Source organism: Larimichthys crocea, chromosome XXII, assembly GCF_000972845.2.
Source record: "Larimichthys crocea isolate SSNF chromosome XXII, L_crocea_2.0, whole genome shotgun sequence".
Classification (NCBI taxonomy): Eukaryota; Metazoa; Chordata; class Actinopteri; family Sciaenidae; genus Larimichthys; species Larimichthys crocea.
This window is the reverse complement of record NC_040032.1, coordinates 9,672,767-9,690,479: the sequence shown is the minus strand read 5'-3', so window position 1 is coordinate 9,690,479 and position 17,713 is coordinate 9,672,767. Positions and strand designations below refer to the sequence as shown.

Genomic DNA, 17,713 nt, shown 5'->3' with positions numbered 1-17,713 from the left:
TAATGTATAAATTAATTGCACATTAATCTATGCTTTACATATTATCAACACTTTTATTTTGTCACCAGAGCACATTAATACGAAAATGGAATTAGAAAATAAAAACTGCCCTTACTTTTTGTTTTTTTGTTTTGTTTTTTGTTGCAACCTAAGGCCACTTACCCCCTTCACAAGGGAGTCCAATGGAATGGACAATTCTGAGCTCAGAGGCGTTCAAGTTTGAGAAAATAAAATAAAAAAAATCAGACCAGTGCAAAAAAAAACAAAAAGTTAAGCGTCAAGTTGAAGGGGAAAGCCACTGAATTTCTTTTTTTTACGTGCTGGCTCGCTCAGCTGGAAAACAATACGGCATTGTCTCATCTGCGAGCTGGAAGACGAGCTCAGCCTGGCAGATTTCTCTCTGGTTTAATAAAATGTAAATAAACTTGGCGAGTCCAGAATTTCTGAGCTGAGCTGATGACGACGTCTTATCCGAGTGTTTAAAGTGTAAAGTCAGAATAAAAAACGTGTTCGGAGTTTGTCAGACCAAAGAAGAAAGTGTCATTAAGCTCCCAGCCAAATTTGAATGATTAAAAATATCGACAAGTTTATGAAATCTCTGAGCTGAGATGAATTCATCTCTATCTCTCTGCTCAGGGTGGCCTCAACGTGTCATCGAGCCACCCTTTAAGGACCGCCCACAAAAATCTTGGACTGAAAACAGTTTGAACCTCTAACTCCACATTTCAGTGATACATTGTTCAAAGTCTTTTCACGTGTTTTCTGCAACTATTTTCCAACATATTGAATGTATTTTGCCTTCACTTGCATGTTTTTATGTGTGTGTGTGGTTAGAGACGCGCACGGGATCGCTCATCGTCGCCATCTCTGGGCACCAATTATAACATATGTACATTTTAAATGACAGTGGTGTTCCCCTTTAAAGTGCTGCTCAAAAAAAAAGGAAGGGGTGGAGGTGGAGACGTGGGTAGGGTGGTTGGTGGTGGATGGTGGGGTCATTCCATGTCTGTTATCTGTTACACCGACCAGATGAATTAATAATAAATAAAATAAAACTTTGAAAGCACGTTCACTGACGGGCGTCATCATTTCAGTCCTGCGGTCGCCACAGCAACCTTTTTTGTTTGTTTTTTTTGTTAAACCTCGTCACTATAAAAGTTCATGAGAGCTGTTAAAGGTGCAGTGTGTTGGATTCAGGGCTCTTTATTGACAGAACATGACCTCAGGATGGGACAAACTAAATACTGGATGAGCCACCTTCACTTCTCGGAAGGAGCAGGTGAGGCGAAGAGGTTGCAATCAGCAACGTGCCACTAAATCGAACACACCGGCCCTTTAAGACGCCTGGTTTATTCCTCCAGTCGAGGGCGTGAAAGTGCTTTCTCTCACATTATGAATACATTTGAATAAAAATAAAAAAGTCAGTGAGCTGGATTATTAGGACGGGGATCATCGTATCCTCCTGCCGTATTATCAGGATGTTCCAACCGAACCTTTTCATTCCCTCTTTGTAGCCGACGCTGTTCAATCTTTGACCGCAGAGACTCTGACTTATCTGCTGTGAGGAGCCTCAATCACAGGGGGAAAGGAAAACTACAATACATCATCGCAAATTGATTTTTCATAGCCGAGTAATGGCGGGAAAAACGGGAGCGTGAAGGTGAAAATGGTGCGTGTTTATTCAGCATTGAGGAGTTTCACCTCGGAGGGAAACTCTCTGACCTCCTGAAAGCATAAAGATGCTCAAGTCGCCTCCATCAGTTTGCTGTTAATGCAAAAAAAGTTCCAGGACAGTTCGAACCATCATATGGACACATCACATTGTTCTGTCAGATCCACTCTGCTGATCGAGCGACACTCCGGCGAGTCGGCTGTCTGCTTCTGTTAGCCCGACGTTCCCCAGACAGGAAATCCTGATTCTGACAAAGATTTGCTTTCATGACTTCTCTGGAAGCAAATATCACTAACGGACCTTTTAATTTTATTGCCAGACTGTAAAACAATAATTTAATTGTTTTACAGTCTGGGTTTTATTTCCATAGAAGTTTTAAGAATAATCCAAAGGACTGACGTCTTCCCACTTCCAGATCTCTATATTTACTTTGGTGAGTTCACAATCTTCAGAACGCAGCGGTATGATCGGGCAACGATTCATCCTCTGGGGGCCATGCACGGCCACCGGGCCAAGACTTCCTCTGACACATCTCTGCTCACCTCTATAAACAGACATCTGCATATGAACATTGACTCTAAAGAAGTTAACACAAAGCTTCAGGTGTGATCCGCCTCTTTGCACACATGGTCGCTCAAACATGATCGAACACCTCGAGAACACTGATGCCAAAGTTTCCTTTCCTACAGAAGTATATGCAGACATGCGTCTTTATAGAGAGTACAGTGTTATCATAACCAATGGTAACGATCAATTATCCTGTTGGTTGAGAATCATGTATTATGTAAACATAACCCGTCTTCTAGCACAGGTCTGACACAGATCTGTCCACATCTTGCATACCGTTGTAAAAAATAAAAACAATACTGATACGTCTGAAAATATACTGTCGGTGCATAGGTGAGGCATGTTGCAGTCATGAGGGAGAATACAGCTGATTCCAGATTGTGAGGTAAGAAGAGGAGGAGGGGCTTTACCTTCACCTGCACTGCACAGTGAAGGTCTCATCTGTTCGTCTCGCTGCAGAATCACTGCAGAGCTATGGAAAGCATTCCTCAGACATGAAGGGAGCGTGGACATCCACCATGTGATGATGACGGAGGCTGCAGTGTGACGGCTGCAGGAGCCTCTGAGCTCGAACACACGGCGTCTGGCTTGCTGATCTACACAACAGGTTCACTCCTGACGTTTTAAATGCTTGAGCTGGAATACAGGCACGGGGTCGTCTCTGGCTTTTTGAAATTAAAAATGAAAGAACGTTTCCACAAACATTTTCCACTGCTTGCTTAATCACTTGAGGGAATAAATGGGAGCCTGAGAGGAGCTCGAAGTGTACAAAGGTGTCGCTCACTCATGCAGAACAAATACATTCATAGGCTTGCTGTCCACAGATGAAGACAATAATTAAAAAAAAAAGTCCCCCAGCTGATTAATCCTCTGGTCTAGGAACAGAAACAAAGAGCGAAACTAACCCTCCCACGCTCGCTTCCTGCTTCACTCTTCTTCTCCAAATAAGATACCAAGTCTAACAAGAGTGCTCCTCTGGAGCCGTCATAGTTTTCTCAGGTCTGGGGGAAACGAGTGAATCAATAAGGCATCCTCTGGCTTCATCTAACCACTCCCAACTCACCAGACCTTGTTAAGACCTGCAAGTCAGCCAGACTGTGGGCAAACAGTGGAGTATTCTCTAATGGGCAACACATGAAGGAAGGAAGGAAGGAAGGAAGGAAGGAAGGAAGGAAAGAAGGGGCTGAACCAGAGGAAATGGAGTTAGAGGAGAGGAACAGTGGAGTCTGGCTCCCCCCACTGGTTGTAAATAAAAACTACCTCTAACATCTGACTGAGCGTTGAAGCTGAAATGTCTTCTGAAAGGAACAGTAGCAGCAGTAGCAGGATCAGGATCAGGGCTTTAAAACGGCGTCCGGTCCGAGCCCCCCCGAGCAGGAGCGTTTGAACACCAGACGCCAGCACCGGCAAAGCTCACTGTAAACAACAACAAGCCTGGTTCTTTCTTTTAGTTTCACAGGTTTAAAATCATTCACAGACGGTCTGTTCTCCCTTTTTTTTTGAAATTCGGATTTGGTGTCAGCCACTTTGTTGTGCGTTGTCATGTCATGTTCTGCAACAAAAGGCGAGTCTCCCTTTAAATAATATCGTCGTTGTTCCGACAGTCCGACGCCAAGCAGACTGAAGAAGCCCTTTTTGAGTCAGTCCGTTCAGAGGCACAGCTTCTTTGTTGTGCTCCCCTTGCGCTGCCTCTTAGATTAGAGGTTCAGTCTCGGGGCCACTAAGGCAAACTCTCGCAGAATGTTTCGGGCCACGTCCACTTTGTACTGGGCGATCATCAGCGCCCGCTTCACGTCCTCAAAAGAGTAACCCTCCCCCATCAACTTGGCGATCTTGGCGTCCACGTTCTCCGACTCCAGGCTGTGGGATTTGCCCGACTGACTATCCGGAGGGATCTTCCTGGGCAGTGGCTTGGGCGGCCTGGCAGGGGCCTGCAAACCGTCCATCGATACTTGGAGAGAGAGAGCAAGAGAGAGAAACCATGTCAGCGGAAAATTGTGCTTGGCACACAGGCAGAAACTGGAGAGTGTTATTAGTGGTCAAGGAGAAGTTTGTAGACTAAACAGCGCCTGTCACAGAAGCAAAGCTTTGACATTTTACCAATACCTCCAGAGAGACCTTTATCGTTAAGTCTTTCATAGGCAGCAGCAGATATCGAGGTATTCTCTGTGCATATCTCTTATATGCCACGAGAGCTTCAACAAAGGGGAACTTTTCTACAAAAAAATCCAATTTCAAAGGCTACTCAAGGTTTTTATCTTTGTGCCCTGTCACAGTGTGCAGACTGAGGTCTAATAGGAACACGCAGTCATGTTTTCCAATGTTTCCATGAAATGCTGTGTGGATTTCGTCATGGAAATGTTTGCAGAGAAGGAGATGTTGCTCTACCTTGATTGGCTGGTAAGTGGTCGTACTCCAGGCAGCCTCGGGAGCCTTTAACATTGTCTGCGTGTCGTCTGACTGGAGGCAGAGGAGCGGCACTGTTCAGCATGTCAAACACTGCGTCTAGACCGATGAGATGGAAGACATTCAGGTAAAGCTCTGCTGTCTGTCAGTCAACAAAACAATGCTTTAAATGACGTGCAGTGTGACACCGAGAGACAATCTACACACACACACATTTACACGTGTCACTTCACGATTCTGATTTAAACAAACGTCACTGGGCTAACCGGGGGTTAAAAGCAAGTGCTCCTGTCCAGAGGAGGGCCTGTGGGGTCGTGCGATGACAGAGGAGGAGGAGGAGGACATGGAGGCGTTGCAGGACGAGGACGACGAAGACGAGGAGGAGAGGTCGGTGAAGCTGTGTCGCGCCGGCGGAGGAGGAGGTGGAGGAGGAGGCAGCTGTGATGGAGGGCGGCTGTTGAAGAGGTCTTCTAATGCTGAAACACAACGACAGAGAGTGAGCTCGCTGCTCTGAGTCACAGCTTATACTTATTCCACGAGGAGGAGGCTGACGCTGCTGGAAAGTGTCAACCAAATGCAGTCCCAGCTACAGGATTACATGCTGAAGAGATGCTGGCATGCTGCCCTTCAGGAGGAGGAGGAGGAGGAGGAGGAGGACAGGAGGTGCAAGAAGCTGTCTTATAAATATGATTAGGCTGTGCTCTACTTTTAAATACTAACCCATGTACAACGAACAAATGTTTGAGGTCTGTGGTAACAAATTTCTGCAGATCAGAACCACGTGACCTGTTTCATGCTGTGCTAAATAAACCAACTGCAGAATCTGGTCTGAACAAAATGATATCAAAGTTACTCTTATTTGGGTGTTTATGATAATCTGCATGTAACATATCACACCAAACTTTATAAAAATCACGTGTAGATAAAGAAAACAAACACTTGAAACGGGCTGAGACAGCTGGGGTTGCTGGATGAAGGGGTGGTGGGTGGGTGCGGGGTAGGTGGGGATGTGTTCCAGTCGGGGTAGGCTACCTTGGGGGGGCAGCAGAATGTCATAGTCGGAGGGTGTCTTGTTGATGCTGAAGGGGCAGAGCGAAGTATGAGCCGACCCTCGGGCCGACTCTGAGTGTAAACCTGAGGAACAAGCAGAGTTCAACACAATGCAGCTGCACGACACCTGCAGCATCTTTCTTATTTTAAGACAAAGTATTGGAACATCAGACGAAGATGCCATTAAAAATACGTAGAGGACTCACCAGGCTCGGGGGGCCGGGGCTTCTTCTCCTCGATGGAGGGCTCTGGAGAGCCGTTCTCCAAGTGTCTGAATAAGAGAGAGAAAGCAGCAGCTTAATTAAACTCTAATGGCTTCATCATCTCTGCATCACCATAGTAACTCCAGAACACACAGAGGGAAGTCTGGTACCTGCTGGGTACAGAGATGCAGACGGGCGCCTGACTCAGGCAGAGGTTGGATGACGGGATCTGATAGTCGTCCTCCAGCCTGTCCATCGCTCCTCGCTGTCGTTCGAGCGCAGTGACGCTGAAAGGGTTGGAGGGTCTGTGAAGATGACCGGGGCAAAACCTTCACGTCAGCATTGCTCGCACAGTTATTACAGTCAAACTGCAAACACAGTCATGTCATGAGGAGGATTACAGGGTGCAGAAAGGTTGCTTCTTTTACATTCGTTATGTCTGCAGAGCAGCGTGTCATGAAACTGTCTAAAGAGTTCTTGCACCAAAAGTTCACAGAACACCTTTCTACTCTTCTAACTGCTCAAGGCGCTTTTTACACTGCATATCATGTCCACACACTGACATGCAAAGTGCTAACTGCTCATCAGAAAGGAGCCAATCACATTCACACACCGATGGCGCTGACTTCAAGTTGTTAGCATAAAGCAGCTTTGATGCTGAAGATGATGATATGATGCTAAACATACAGGAGTCGGTGCAGACGAAAGAAATTTCAATAAAGTCAGTCAAAGGCAGGCTTGAGGTTGCCGAGCAACCAGGGTCAGCTGCAGGTCAGAGCAATTAACTGCAGCTGTGCTCTGTCTGTGTGTGAGTGACTGCTGAGAGACACAGAAAATCTCTAAATGAAGCCCCTCCAACTAGTGGACACTAATGCCAAACGGTAGGTGGTATCAAAAAGCCCAAATGACCGTGAGCATCCTCATCTTGTCGACCATGTGAATGCTGAATTTCAGTGTGTGAAGTTAAAAAATGTGACCTGGGGAGAGAGAGAAAGAACAGGTGCCCCGTGCTCCTTTGGGAAATTTCTCCTCTCCAGTTTACATGGGAGTAGATGGGGCTGTCGGTGGGTGATCCTGGAGCATCAGTGCGTCTCCCGCCAAAACTATAAGTCTGACAGCTTCAGCAGTGATATCGCTGCGTAGCCCACGAATTTTCCTACGTTTCTATGTAGAAATTATTTCTGTAGAGTGACATTTGTGGCTACGAGAGCTGTTTGCAAATGTATTTTTTGATCTCTCCCTTGCAGACACACTCAGTGATCTAACCGGTCTACCTCAGGCCGGGTGCCACAGTTTGACCCTCACCAGTTAACCACCATAATCTGGCGTTTTTGTGTTTTAACAATAAAACAGTCTGACAGAAACATTTGCACCTCTGACTTAATGTTGCAGCTGAACAATACGGAAAACACTTTGTTCAGCGCTGAGCTGAGAGAGGCTGGAGTGAAACTTTTTCAGTCTGACGATGCAGAACCAGCCCGCCTGTCTGCCATGCAAGGTGCCAACTGCTCGTCAGAAAAAGATGAGCAGCTCTATTTTGAGTCCAGATGGCACAAAATTAACGAATTAACTCAAGCCAGTGTGTGTGTGATTTTGGTGTATGAGCTACACCTCACTGTGTGTTACAGTACAGCGTTATGACGCTGCACAGGTTCAAAGTAGACCAACTGTTGTTCGTAGGCACTGATTAAACGAGGCAGCAGTGAAGGAGGAAGTGTGTGTGCATCGCTCCAACAAGCTCACAATATTTTACAACGTGGGATTGTTTTCAGTCGAGCCAGAGCTTCCTCTTTCGGCTCGAGCTTCATCAGAAGTGACAGCTCCATCCCCCTGCCTCCACTACAGCCTGATACACAGAAATACCTAATCTAATTCTGGCTGCAGCTAAAAGGCTATTAGACATTCAGACATCATTTTTCAAAGCTGTTCCTCCCCGAGGATACAAGACCTCACTGGTAGAAGGTCCCTGGGTCTGAAAGCCACAGAGCGAAGAAGACAGGAGGTTCAGGAGCTGGAACTTTAGAGTAAAGAGACATATCTAAGAGGACAGGGTCACCGCAGAACACTGAGCTTGATTAGGGCTAAACACAAGAAGTGAGTGGCTAGTGTTGGACTGAATGTTAAATTCTCGTTAGGTTAGTGCTCGGGGGAAAGAAGCAGCTTTAAAATGCAACGGAGCTGAATTTATTTAAGAAATAAGGCGTGCTGTCAGACTGCAGACCACACGGACATTTTGTTCTATTCCTGCTACAGTTCTGCAGCCAGCTAACCTCGCACGGTCTACTACAGGAAATTAGATCGAGCTGAGTCCTGAAAAGATTTGGCATGCATGATCTGTTGATTTAACAGACATTTAATCACATTTACAGACGTTTACTTTGATACGCTGCACATATTAACACTGAGAGATACAGACAGTCAATAATGCACAAAGTTTTCCAAGCAAACTTGCTGGATAAATTATGTGTGTGTGTGTGTGTGTGTGTAATACTCACTTGTGGCTACTGGCAAGTGTAGACTGCGTCGGCGAGTGCCGAGAGGGAAGGATGTCATAGTCATCGCTGATTTGCAGGCCGTTGGAGAAAGGCTGCACAGACAGAGAGAGTTTAAAACACAAAGAAACAACTGGAAAAGATACTTCTGATACACAGCCAGGTATCGAAGGCAGATACAGCAGCTCTCCAGCTCACCTTAACTCACCAGAAAGGACGCGCCTGCAGCGTTCGGAGAGTGATTTTTTAAGATTTGTTGCTGCACGTTATCATAAATAAAAGCTGCTGAGGAGGAATGCTGTGTGCCGTGACATGTTACGTGACTGAAGATTAGTATTAATGTAAAAAAATAATGTACATTCACCTTAAAATCTAAAAGGAGCAGAGCTCACAGAGAGACACAATTCAGCTCAACACTGCAGCATTTTATAGAGCTACTACTAGCGAGTCACTGAATTGGTTTATTAGTTTTAAGATAATTTAATTAGTCTGATCGTGCTTCTCAGATCTGCACCGTGCAGGTTCCTCAGACTCTCTGCAGCAGGACTCCCCTGTAGAGTCACTGTGGCCCTCTATGGTCTACCTCTGGATCTTTCTCTGACACTTCTTATCTGCTGTGTTTAGTCACTTTAACATTTGACTGTTTTCAGGTCTGCCTCTGTCGCCAAGCGCTCTGTAAATAAGAGCACAGTCTAGACCTGCTCAACATGGAAAGTGTCAAAGTGTCTGTCGCTTTATGTTTCTACTGTTTGCTCTGTGGGCTGCATGTTTGATATTAACTATATTCCATATACACAGCACACCTTTGGTTAGAAATGCGAGCTTGTCTATATGCACGACTAAAAAGATGCAAATAACCACGGTAACTTCCTGAATATTAGCAAACGTGACAATGCTCTCATAGACGACAGGAGTTCCTCTTTGTGATCAAAGAGGAACTCCTGAGGGAGAGCGAGTGATTGGCTGAGCGTGCACGAGTGTGTGTGCACACACTGCACACCAGGCTTTTAAATTATGAAGTGGAGAGAGCGGAGAAATGATGCATTATGCTCAGCAGTATTCGGGTTTCCACACAAGTAAATGTGGAGGCAGCGTCTGGATGATTTGTTGGTTAGATTTGAACGGCCTGTGCAAACAGTTGGTTTCAGTTAAATCACGGTTTTCATTATTTAGCACGGATTACCATATTTATATCCCACACTTCAAGTATGTATTTACTCATTAGTTGTGCGCCTGCTGCACAGAAAAAAGGCTTTCATTCTCACTTTTTTCATCTCTGACAATCAGAGTGGTAAACCGCACGCGTGACTAATTAAATCGGGCTGGAGGAATAAAATCTTCACCAACAATAAAAAAACATGTGAATCATTAAACTTCTTCACGACGAAGGCCTCTGCGTGTTTCTCACCGTTTTATCACTTCAGACAAAAAGATTACAAAACGTAAAGTCATTAACGCAGCGACACTTTGTGTCACGTTAGCGAGTGAACAGTGGTCGATGGAGCCTCGCTGTGCAGGAACTGAAGCAGTTATATTTGGGGGATTATGAGCCTCGCTTCAGAACATCAGTGGGCGCTGTGAACCACAAACCTCTGGTCACAAACTAACAGACAGGAAACCGCTTGAATCCAAAAAAAAAAAAATAATGCTCATAGATTCTGTGAATCATTAAAAACGTATCAGGTACACAGCATGTCACTGCTTTACTGTCTGCTGCTACTGCAGAAACCTTTAAAACCACCAACAACGTGTGCTAACGCACATAACCATCTGTCAACTGTACCTGGGTCAGAGTCTCTCTCTACATGTTCCACTCATGTGAGATAAAAGCATGTGATACCATGTGATGTCCACTTCCTTTAAATATATATATAAAACACTTGAGAATCACATGTGTGTGTCGCACAGTGCTCAACACTTTTGGCCACAGTCTGCAGTCACAGAGTCAGATTCTGTGCATAACACATTACAAATCCGTATGCATCTCTGAATAATAGATTTCCAAATGAAACCAGCATGGTGGAATAAACAATCAGGACTGAAATCTGCAGAGAAATGCCGTTCACACAATCACAAACTAATGCATGCTGTTCAGACTTTTGGGGGAGCTAAATTCAGTTATTAATTGCAGTGACCTTTCTGAAATAAAGACATTTTATTTAGGATGTTAGTGAGCATGCAGGCAGCTGTTATAATCATAACACACATGTCCATGAGCAGAAGGACTGTGTTATTGAAAGGTGTGCAATAAAACACATGAGCAAACATGGGCGGTGCCGACACATAAAACTTGGACTGAACTAACAATGATGCAATGATTCCTATTCATCCTCAGGGGACCATGAATGTCTGAAACAACTGTTGTCAAGACATTTCACTTAAAATCATGAATGTCTGTGCAGAATTCATGATAATACATACTCAAACTGATGTTACCTTGGAGCTCTCTGAGTTTCCCGCTCCATCCATTCTGTGATGTAACCTCACAAATCCCGCCGACGGACAACTGAGCGGTCTTCCGTTGAGGTGCGAGGGTCCGCCGCCGAGGCCCAGCTGGAGCGGGTGATCGGATACAGTCCTGTGGGTATCTGCGAGGTGGCCGTCTTTGGGACACCGTGTCTCGTGATTCATCTGGGAGTCCGACAGCGTGCCAGTAGAAGATGAGATGGACGAGGACAACGAGGAGGAACTGGGGAGCCAGGAGTGGCGTGACTCTGGGGGGATAGGTGGAGGACGCTCAGGGGGAGGCGGTGGAGGTGGGTCCCTCTGCGGGGGCGGTGGGGCTGGGAGAGGCTTGTCCTGCTTCCTGGACATGCCTGGAGAAGACTAGAGAGGTGGAGAGATACAGTATGATATGTTCACGTTGGTGTTTAGTTTGGTTGCAGATCTCTGGAGCAGCTACAGCTGCCAAATAAAAAGGTGTGAGTGAAATGTGAAAGTAACCTTTCCTGGCTGAATCATTTCTCCCTTTACCAGCCACAAAGAAGAAATGAAGAAATAAAATGATCCTTCAGAAATTCAAACGTGAATGTCGAGACTGCTCGAGAAGCCTTCAGTGATTTGTAGCCTTGTGCAGCTTTTCTTTCTTTGTTAGTCACATATTTATCTTTTGTTCTTCCATTTACCTTTAACTGTTTCCTGTGTCTACATCTGCGACTCCTGTAAAGCTCTCCCGAAACACTTTTGTTTTAAATCATTGGGCGACAACCCACCGACAAACTGCAGGGACTGACCTTGGGGGAGACGGTGGGACTGGCCGACGGGGAGCGGATGGCGCCTTTCTGGATGAGGTCGAGTCGTGGTGGGACGGGGGGAAGGCCGAGGTGCTGGACGCAGTGGCCCGAGTCTCCTCCGTGGGCTTTTCTGTGCTGGCTGACGGGTGACGAGCTCGGAGACACCATGGGCGAGTTCTGGCGCTCAGCACAGTGCTGAGGAAACAGGAAAGGCGTCTTAAGAGAGCAGTGCAGGATTCAGTGCCATCTAGTGGTGCAGTAGCTGACTGCAACCACCTCGGCTCAACCTATCAATCCTAACGTGAAGGAGAAACTATGGTGGAGGCTGCATTTAGTATTATTGAGTGTAATTCTTTGATTCTTTTACCTTCCTGATGTTTGCCAGCCCGTTCATGACCAGGCAGTCCTCTCTGTCCTCGTCATCATCCAGCTCTAACATGGGGCAGCTGTGCTGGTCCAGGAAGAAGCACTTGTTGCCCTCATTTCGCGGGTCAAAGGGATCCACGATGATGGGCTCGGTGCCTTTGATCTCACAGCGACAGAACGGACAACCCTGACCGTCCGATTCCTGGAACAGACACGAGAAAAACTGGATATTTCCTGCACATAGTGACATCAGAAACCTGCAGACATCTCGAAAATCGAATGATCTCGTGACCCCGGCCTCGTCGCTGTAGTGTTTTGGGAACATGAAGAATCACTTGGACCATTGAGGAAGATCTTTGGTGCACACAGCTGGGATACACATGGTTAACGTTATGTGCTTCACTACTACCCTACCCCCCCACTCCATTCATGAAAGGACACATGCTCATGTAGATCCACTCCAGGGAAAACTGTTTTGCAACTTTACAACATGCACTGGCCACATGCACATATTCCACATGGCAGCCGCTGTCAAACAGGGGTCATAAATAAGAGAATAAAAGAGGTTTTGGTTTTCAGTGCGTCTCTCTCTCCTCTTACTAAGGGGCTACAATCAAAGGCAGAGAACATTTACAGAGAACAAAGCTGCATTTGTGGTTACCATATGGTTGGGGACTTGGCAGGGGACACACCAAAGGCATGTTTGAAACTCAATCCTAATTAGAGTGGGTCGAGAAGGGAAGGAGTGGGAGGTTAAAAGGAAGGGAGCCCAGATGGGGGAGGAGATTTTGTGATGGTCACAGACAGTGAAGAAACCAGCAACAGACACGACCCGACCGACAAACTAAAACAAACTGCTCCTGAACTTCTTCCATGGCGAAGCGAAGAAAAACCTTCGCCGGCTTTAAAATAGACCGAAGCTGGCACTTAAAGGACCAGTGTGTAGGACGGCCGATTTCAACCCCCTCGCCACACCCTCTCCTCACTAGCATTAAAGAGGGACTATGGTGGCCACGAAATGCAAAGAAAAACACAAAAGGCCCCATCCAGAGCCGGTGTTTATGGGTTACTGTACAAACACGACCTGCAGCGTCATTTTCAGGTGATTTTACATGAATAAAAACAAAGTCATGCAAATTATCTTCCACTTCTGCCATAGCAACCCCTAGATCTGACACGCTGGGGTGTTGATTCATCGTTTCCACATTAAATCTGGTGATTTTCAGTCAAAATCTAGTGGAGGAGTGAAAGTTTCAACAGCATCTTCTCCTAACATGATGAAACACAGTCTGTTACACACTGTTACATGTGACTTTGAAGTATTAAAAAAAAGCATTAATTGATAGGTTTGTTTGGCCACTTGGGGGCAGCAGACTGTGCAATAAAAACCACACTGACATATTATCGCTTAATAAAGTTGATATGGTGTGAGCAGGATTTATCTGGAGTTATGTTTCTGTCCATCAAACAACATTTTCTCTGTTTTAAGCTCTGGTTTTGTCTCTTTGTTTCAGTCTCTGACCGTCTGTGTTTGTCTGCTGATGAAAAAAGAACCGAAACAGTAAAGACGTGAGCCTTAAAATCCAAAACGAGATGCAAAAATGAAAAATAAAAGATGCAAAAATGCAAGAAGAAGATGTTTATTCAATGGTTTACTGATTAGAGCATCTCTGAAGAATTAAACACTATGACTGACACATTATACAGCAGCAGCCGTCTAAAACTGTAAAACTGTGACAGGATTCAGGTGGATCTCTTCTGAACCTCTGCTCTGCGTCCGTCCGGCCGGTGTGTGACGGTATGTGAATGCAGCGCTGCCTCATCACAGCATGTGTGGAAACCATTTGCAATGCTCCATCTACCCACAAGGAGGAGCAGGAAGGAAGCTCAAATGTTTCACTGACATCACACTGATGTAGTGTGACCATTTTCCCTCACAGATGACCCAGAGAAGTCAGCTGCTCGTTCATAGGAAAGTGCTTATTAAGATCATACAAACATTACACACTCAGCCAGATTTCAGGCTGGGTTAACAAGTTTTCGCCTGTGTGGAAAGAAGAAGCAGAACTCTGAAAATAACGCGTTTGCATCACTCTGGATAATGTTGCCTTGATACTTTGTGGAGAGAGAAAAGTTTGCTCATGCTCTCGACAATCATTTGGAAGATTAAAAACAAGACGCAGAAAAAAAGCCCCCTGCGTGAATCAGCGCCGGGCCTCGGTGCTTCGATGCAGGGATGGATCCAAAAACACCAAAACAAGGGAACCCTCGCACTCGTCTCCCCGCACGCCGTGCAGACACCAAAAAGGGTCATCACAGAGAACAGGAAGTGGAATCACATAGATCGTCATCAGCCAGCTGTGAGAGCGAGGAGTCTGTACGTGTTCCATCCCAGCTGACTAATATACAGAGCGAGAGGAAAGTCAGGGAACCACCACTGAGTCAATGACCTGAGCGGGCCGGTGCCGGGTTACCCATGTCACATGGTAAGAGGGCGCCCCCTCCCTGTGTGACTCACAGTTTCATTAATGTGGAGGGAAATACTTAATTACTGCAGTGCACACACACACACACACACACACACACACACACGTCACTGAATCACTGGCTGAGGTTGTGGAGGAGGCGGGGTCACGTAGAGCTGTCATAACAGGAAGTATGACAAACAAACACTGTCGTGGGTGCTGTCTGTTTACGGAGCAATGGGGGGGGGGGGGGCGCTCTGCTCTGGAAAGACTCGCCTCATCTGCTGAACGTACAGCGACGGTATGTTCAGAGCGAAGCCACGCCGACAGAAAGAAGAAAGCTTCAAGAACAGAGTGCGCGCGCCCTTAAATCAGGGTTTTCCAGGCCTTGAATTTAAATTCCGTGGACGGAATTCAAGATTCGAGATTCAACTTCAAGAACGCGGCTGAGCGTCACTTCCTGTGGCGCAGAGAGACTTTGTCACTTTTGGGAGCTCTCACGTCACGACGGCGTGTTCCACTGCTCGTTCAGACGTCGATTCTTCTGACTAACGCAGAGCAAACAAAAGAACTGGAGATGCATGGAAACGATTACAAAGTTTAACTCGGTGTATCAAATCCTCTGAATCATCTTCCATGTCCTCCCTCGCAAACAAACAAAAACCTCCGCTGACAAACATCAGAAGTTTGAGACGTGGTTTGCTCGAGGCTGTAGTCTCTTTGCTTTTACCTGCAGACGACAATCTCATACATATTCAAGACCAATATGAAGATTATTAAATGAATGTGTCTCCTGTCTCTGACGTGAGCCCGCCTGACAGTCAAACGTACTTAACTCAAAAAATAACCTTGATACACAATCATGATTGCAGGACAGGTTTTTGGGCTCGTGTCCAGGTCTGCAGAGTGAGTGTGTGTGTGTGTGTGTGTGTGTGTGTCCTTGCCAGACATCAATAACATCAGGGTCAGTGCGGAACACGTACATGTCTGGAGAGCGATATCTCCACGACTGCGACACAGATGTCCCATGCAAGAGGAGTGAAAGACGGAGGAGGTGGAGAAGAGGGAGGAGGAGGAGGAGGAGGAGGAGGAAGAGCTGGACTCCATGCTAATGACTCATTAGGGGAAGGTAATTACAAACACACTTTGCTGGCACAGTGTCCGACACAAACGAGCACGATGGGTGCAGCAGTTTGCAGGACGGACGGCGTGCCGTGGGACGCACAGCAGGAAGCAGAAACACATGCGAAAACACTGGAATATACAGTGTGTGTGTGTGTTTGTGTGTGTGTGTGTGTGTGTGTGTGTGTGTGTGTGTGTGTGTGCGCACTCTCAGTTTTCACTTCCGCTACTGACTGATATGTGGAAATTTGATTAGGACAGATACAAGGACACAGGGAGGAAGTGAGGGAGGGAGGGAGGGTTTTTAACCATGTATCTTGTACTGGAGGCTGAAAGCTGCTTCTATTATTCAGCAGTCTTGTCTCACTTATAGGCAGACGCTCAGAAATCCTCCAACCAGATTCATATAAATAGAAAACAATGCGATGCACAGATCCAAACAGCCACAGATGAGCCTCGGTCTGATTCGTTACCATACCTGCCAGGCCGTGAGACAGGAAGTGCACATGAGGTGACCGCAGGGTTCGATCTTCACGTCTTTGTCGTTCTCGGCGCAGATCTTACAGAGCTGGAAGGTGGAGCCCATTTCACAGTACAGCTCATACTGCTCCTGTTCACACAGAGCAAACACGTCCCGTTAGTCATCCACACGAGCTTCACGAGGACTTTCTGTCACCAGGGCATGACTTTAAACCGTCCTGTCATATTCGTTATCTCATTGCAACAGAAAACAACGAACACACGACTCATCTAACATGCAAATATTCACTGACAAGTTTTTATGCATTCATCCACACATAAACATAAACTCAGACAGAATATCCGACATACAGCCACATACACAAAGTGTCCCATACGTCCTTCATAAGATGCAACTTCACATGATTCTGCTCCTTCATTGAGAGACGTGGGGCACCATCAAATCAAATCAAATCAAATCAAATCTATGAATTATCTGATACTGAATAAGTTTCCACGTCGCCTCTTCACTCACATCACAGCCGAGCTTGAGTTTCATTTCTAAAGAATGTCATCGTGTCAGAAATTCTCAGGTCAGGCCGATAAAAAAATCGAGCTTGAGACAGAAATTATTAATAGTTAGGTCCTGATTGGTTGACACACCACTAGCTGCGCTCTCATTGGTCATTTTTAACCTGGAAAACTTTTGGTGGCAGTTCTGGAAAAAAAAAAAAAAAATCAGCTTCAACATGCAGAAAAAAAAACAGTTTCTGTTTCGATTCTTTCAGCTCTCAATGAATTTTCCACGCTTTAAATATCACGATCGACACGTTACATGACGTGAAGAAATTCCATGAGCAGTGGGAACACACTCCACATGTTTTCTTAGAAACACACACACACACACACACACACACACCCACTTGTGTCACTTTGATGTGATCATGAGGCGTCGGCTCACATAAACCGGTGAGGTCAGGGTTGTAGCTGCGGCCGTCGGGGAACAAATAACTGCGAAGGAGAAAAAAAAAAAACAAGTTTGAGGAATCAGAAACGTCGAACACGGCGCTGATGTTTGTTTTCTTCATGTTGAACCGTCTGAAATCTAAAAAACTAAAATCTAAAGTGGAATAAAAAGTGAAACCGACATCAGAAGCTCTTACCCACTTCAAGTCACTTTCACAAATCAGTTCAGCGTTTACAAGTCTGCGAATAACCACGATGACTGACATTTAAAAAGAGGGCCTGATGGGAGCTGAGCCTCCCCCCACGGTTGCTGGGGTCTCCCCCGCTTGATCAAAACCAGAGGTGCTTCAAACAGGTCCCCCCTCCTTCCTCCTCCTCCTCCTCCCTGTCTAACAGTGGACTTGTAAGAAGAGCTTGAACAGCTTTAACCGGGCTGTGATTGACGGCTGGAGGAGGGTGAGCGAGATGCTGCACACTAACTGGAGGGAAGGATGTTTGATTCGTCTGCGGGCCTGTCAGATTATCAGGTATGATAGAAGCAGATGTTCAAAGTCTAAAAAACACATTGTTTCATCGAGGAAGTCGCTCTCAGAGACGAGTTCCCCCTTCAGGCACCGAGCTCCGCTCTGCCAGCAGACATTTACAGTCTATGCAAATCAGATGAGATGTGACAGACTGAGACACAGTTGATCACTTCTCATTTGTATACAGT

General features: G+C 46.0%; 1 protein-coding gene across 1 annotated transcript in view; it reads right to left on the bottom strand.

Annotated features, from left to right (window-relative positions):
• Window positions 1-788: 788 nt before the first annotated feature.
• The window catches only part of cblb (Cbl proto-oncogene B, E3 ubiquitin protein ligase), a 43,535-nt gene continuing 26,610 nt past the window's right edge, over window positions 789-17,713 (bottom strand). Inside the window, exons 8-19 of the mRNA XM_019258838.2 lie at window positions 16,959-17,046; window positions 16,055-16,186; window positions 11,991-12,191; window positions 11,624-11,818; window positions 10,827-11,216; window positions 8,394-8,485; window positions 6,069-6,203; window positions 5,902-5,966; window positions 5,678-5,779; window positions 4,912-5,121; window positions 4,628-4,744; window positions 789-4,190 (exon numbers count right to left, since the gene is read on the bottom strand). Coding sequence (XP_019114383.1) covers window positions 3,937-4,190; window positions 4,628-4,744; window positions 4,912-5,121; window positions 5,678-5,779; window positions 5,902-5,966; window positions 6,069-6,203; window positions 8,394-8,485; window positions 10,827-11,216; window positions 11,624-11,818; window positions 11,991-12,191; window positions 16,055-16,186; window positions 16,959-17,046 — 1,981 coding nt within the window. The 3' untranslated portion in view covers window positions 789-3,936. The remainder of the gene's footprint in view (window positions 4,191-4,627; window positions 4,745-4,911; window positions 5,122-5,677; window positions 5,780-5,901; window positions 5,967-6,068; window positions 6,204-8,393; window positions 8,486-10,826; window positions 11,217-11,623; window positions 11,819-11,990; window positions 12,192-16,054; window positions 16,187-16,958; window positions 17,047-17,713) is intronic.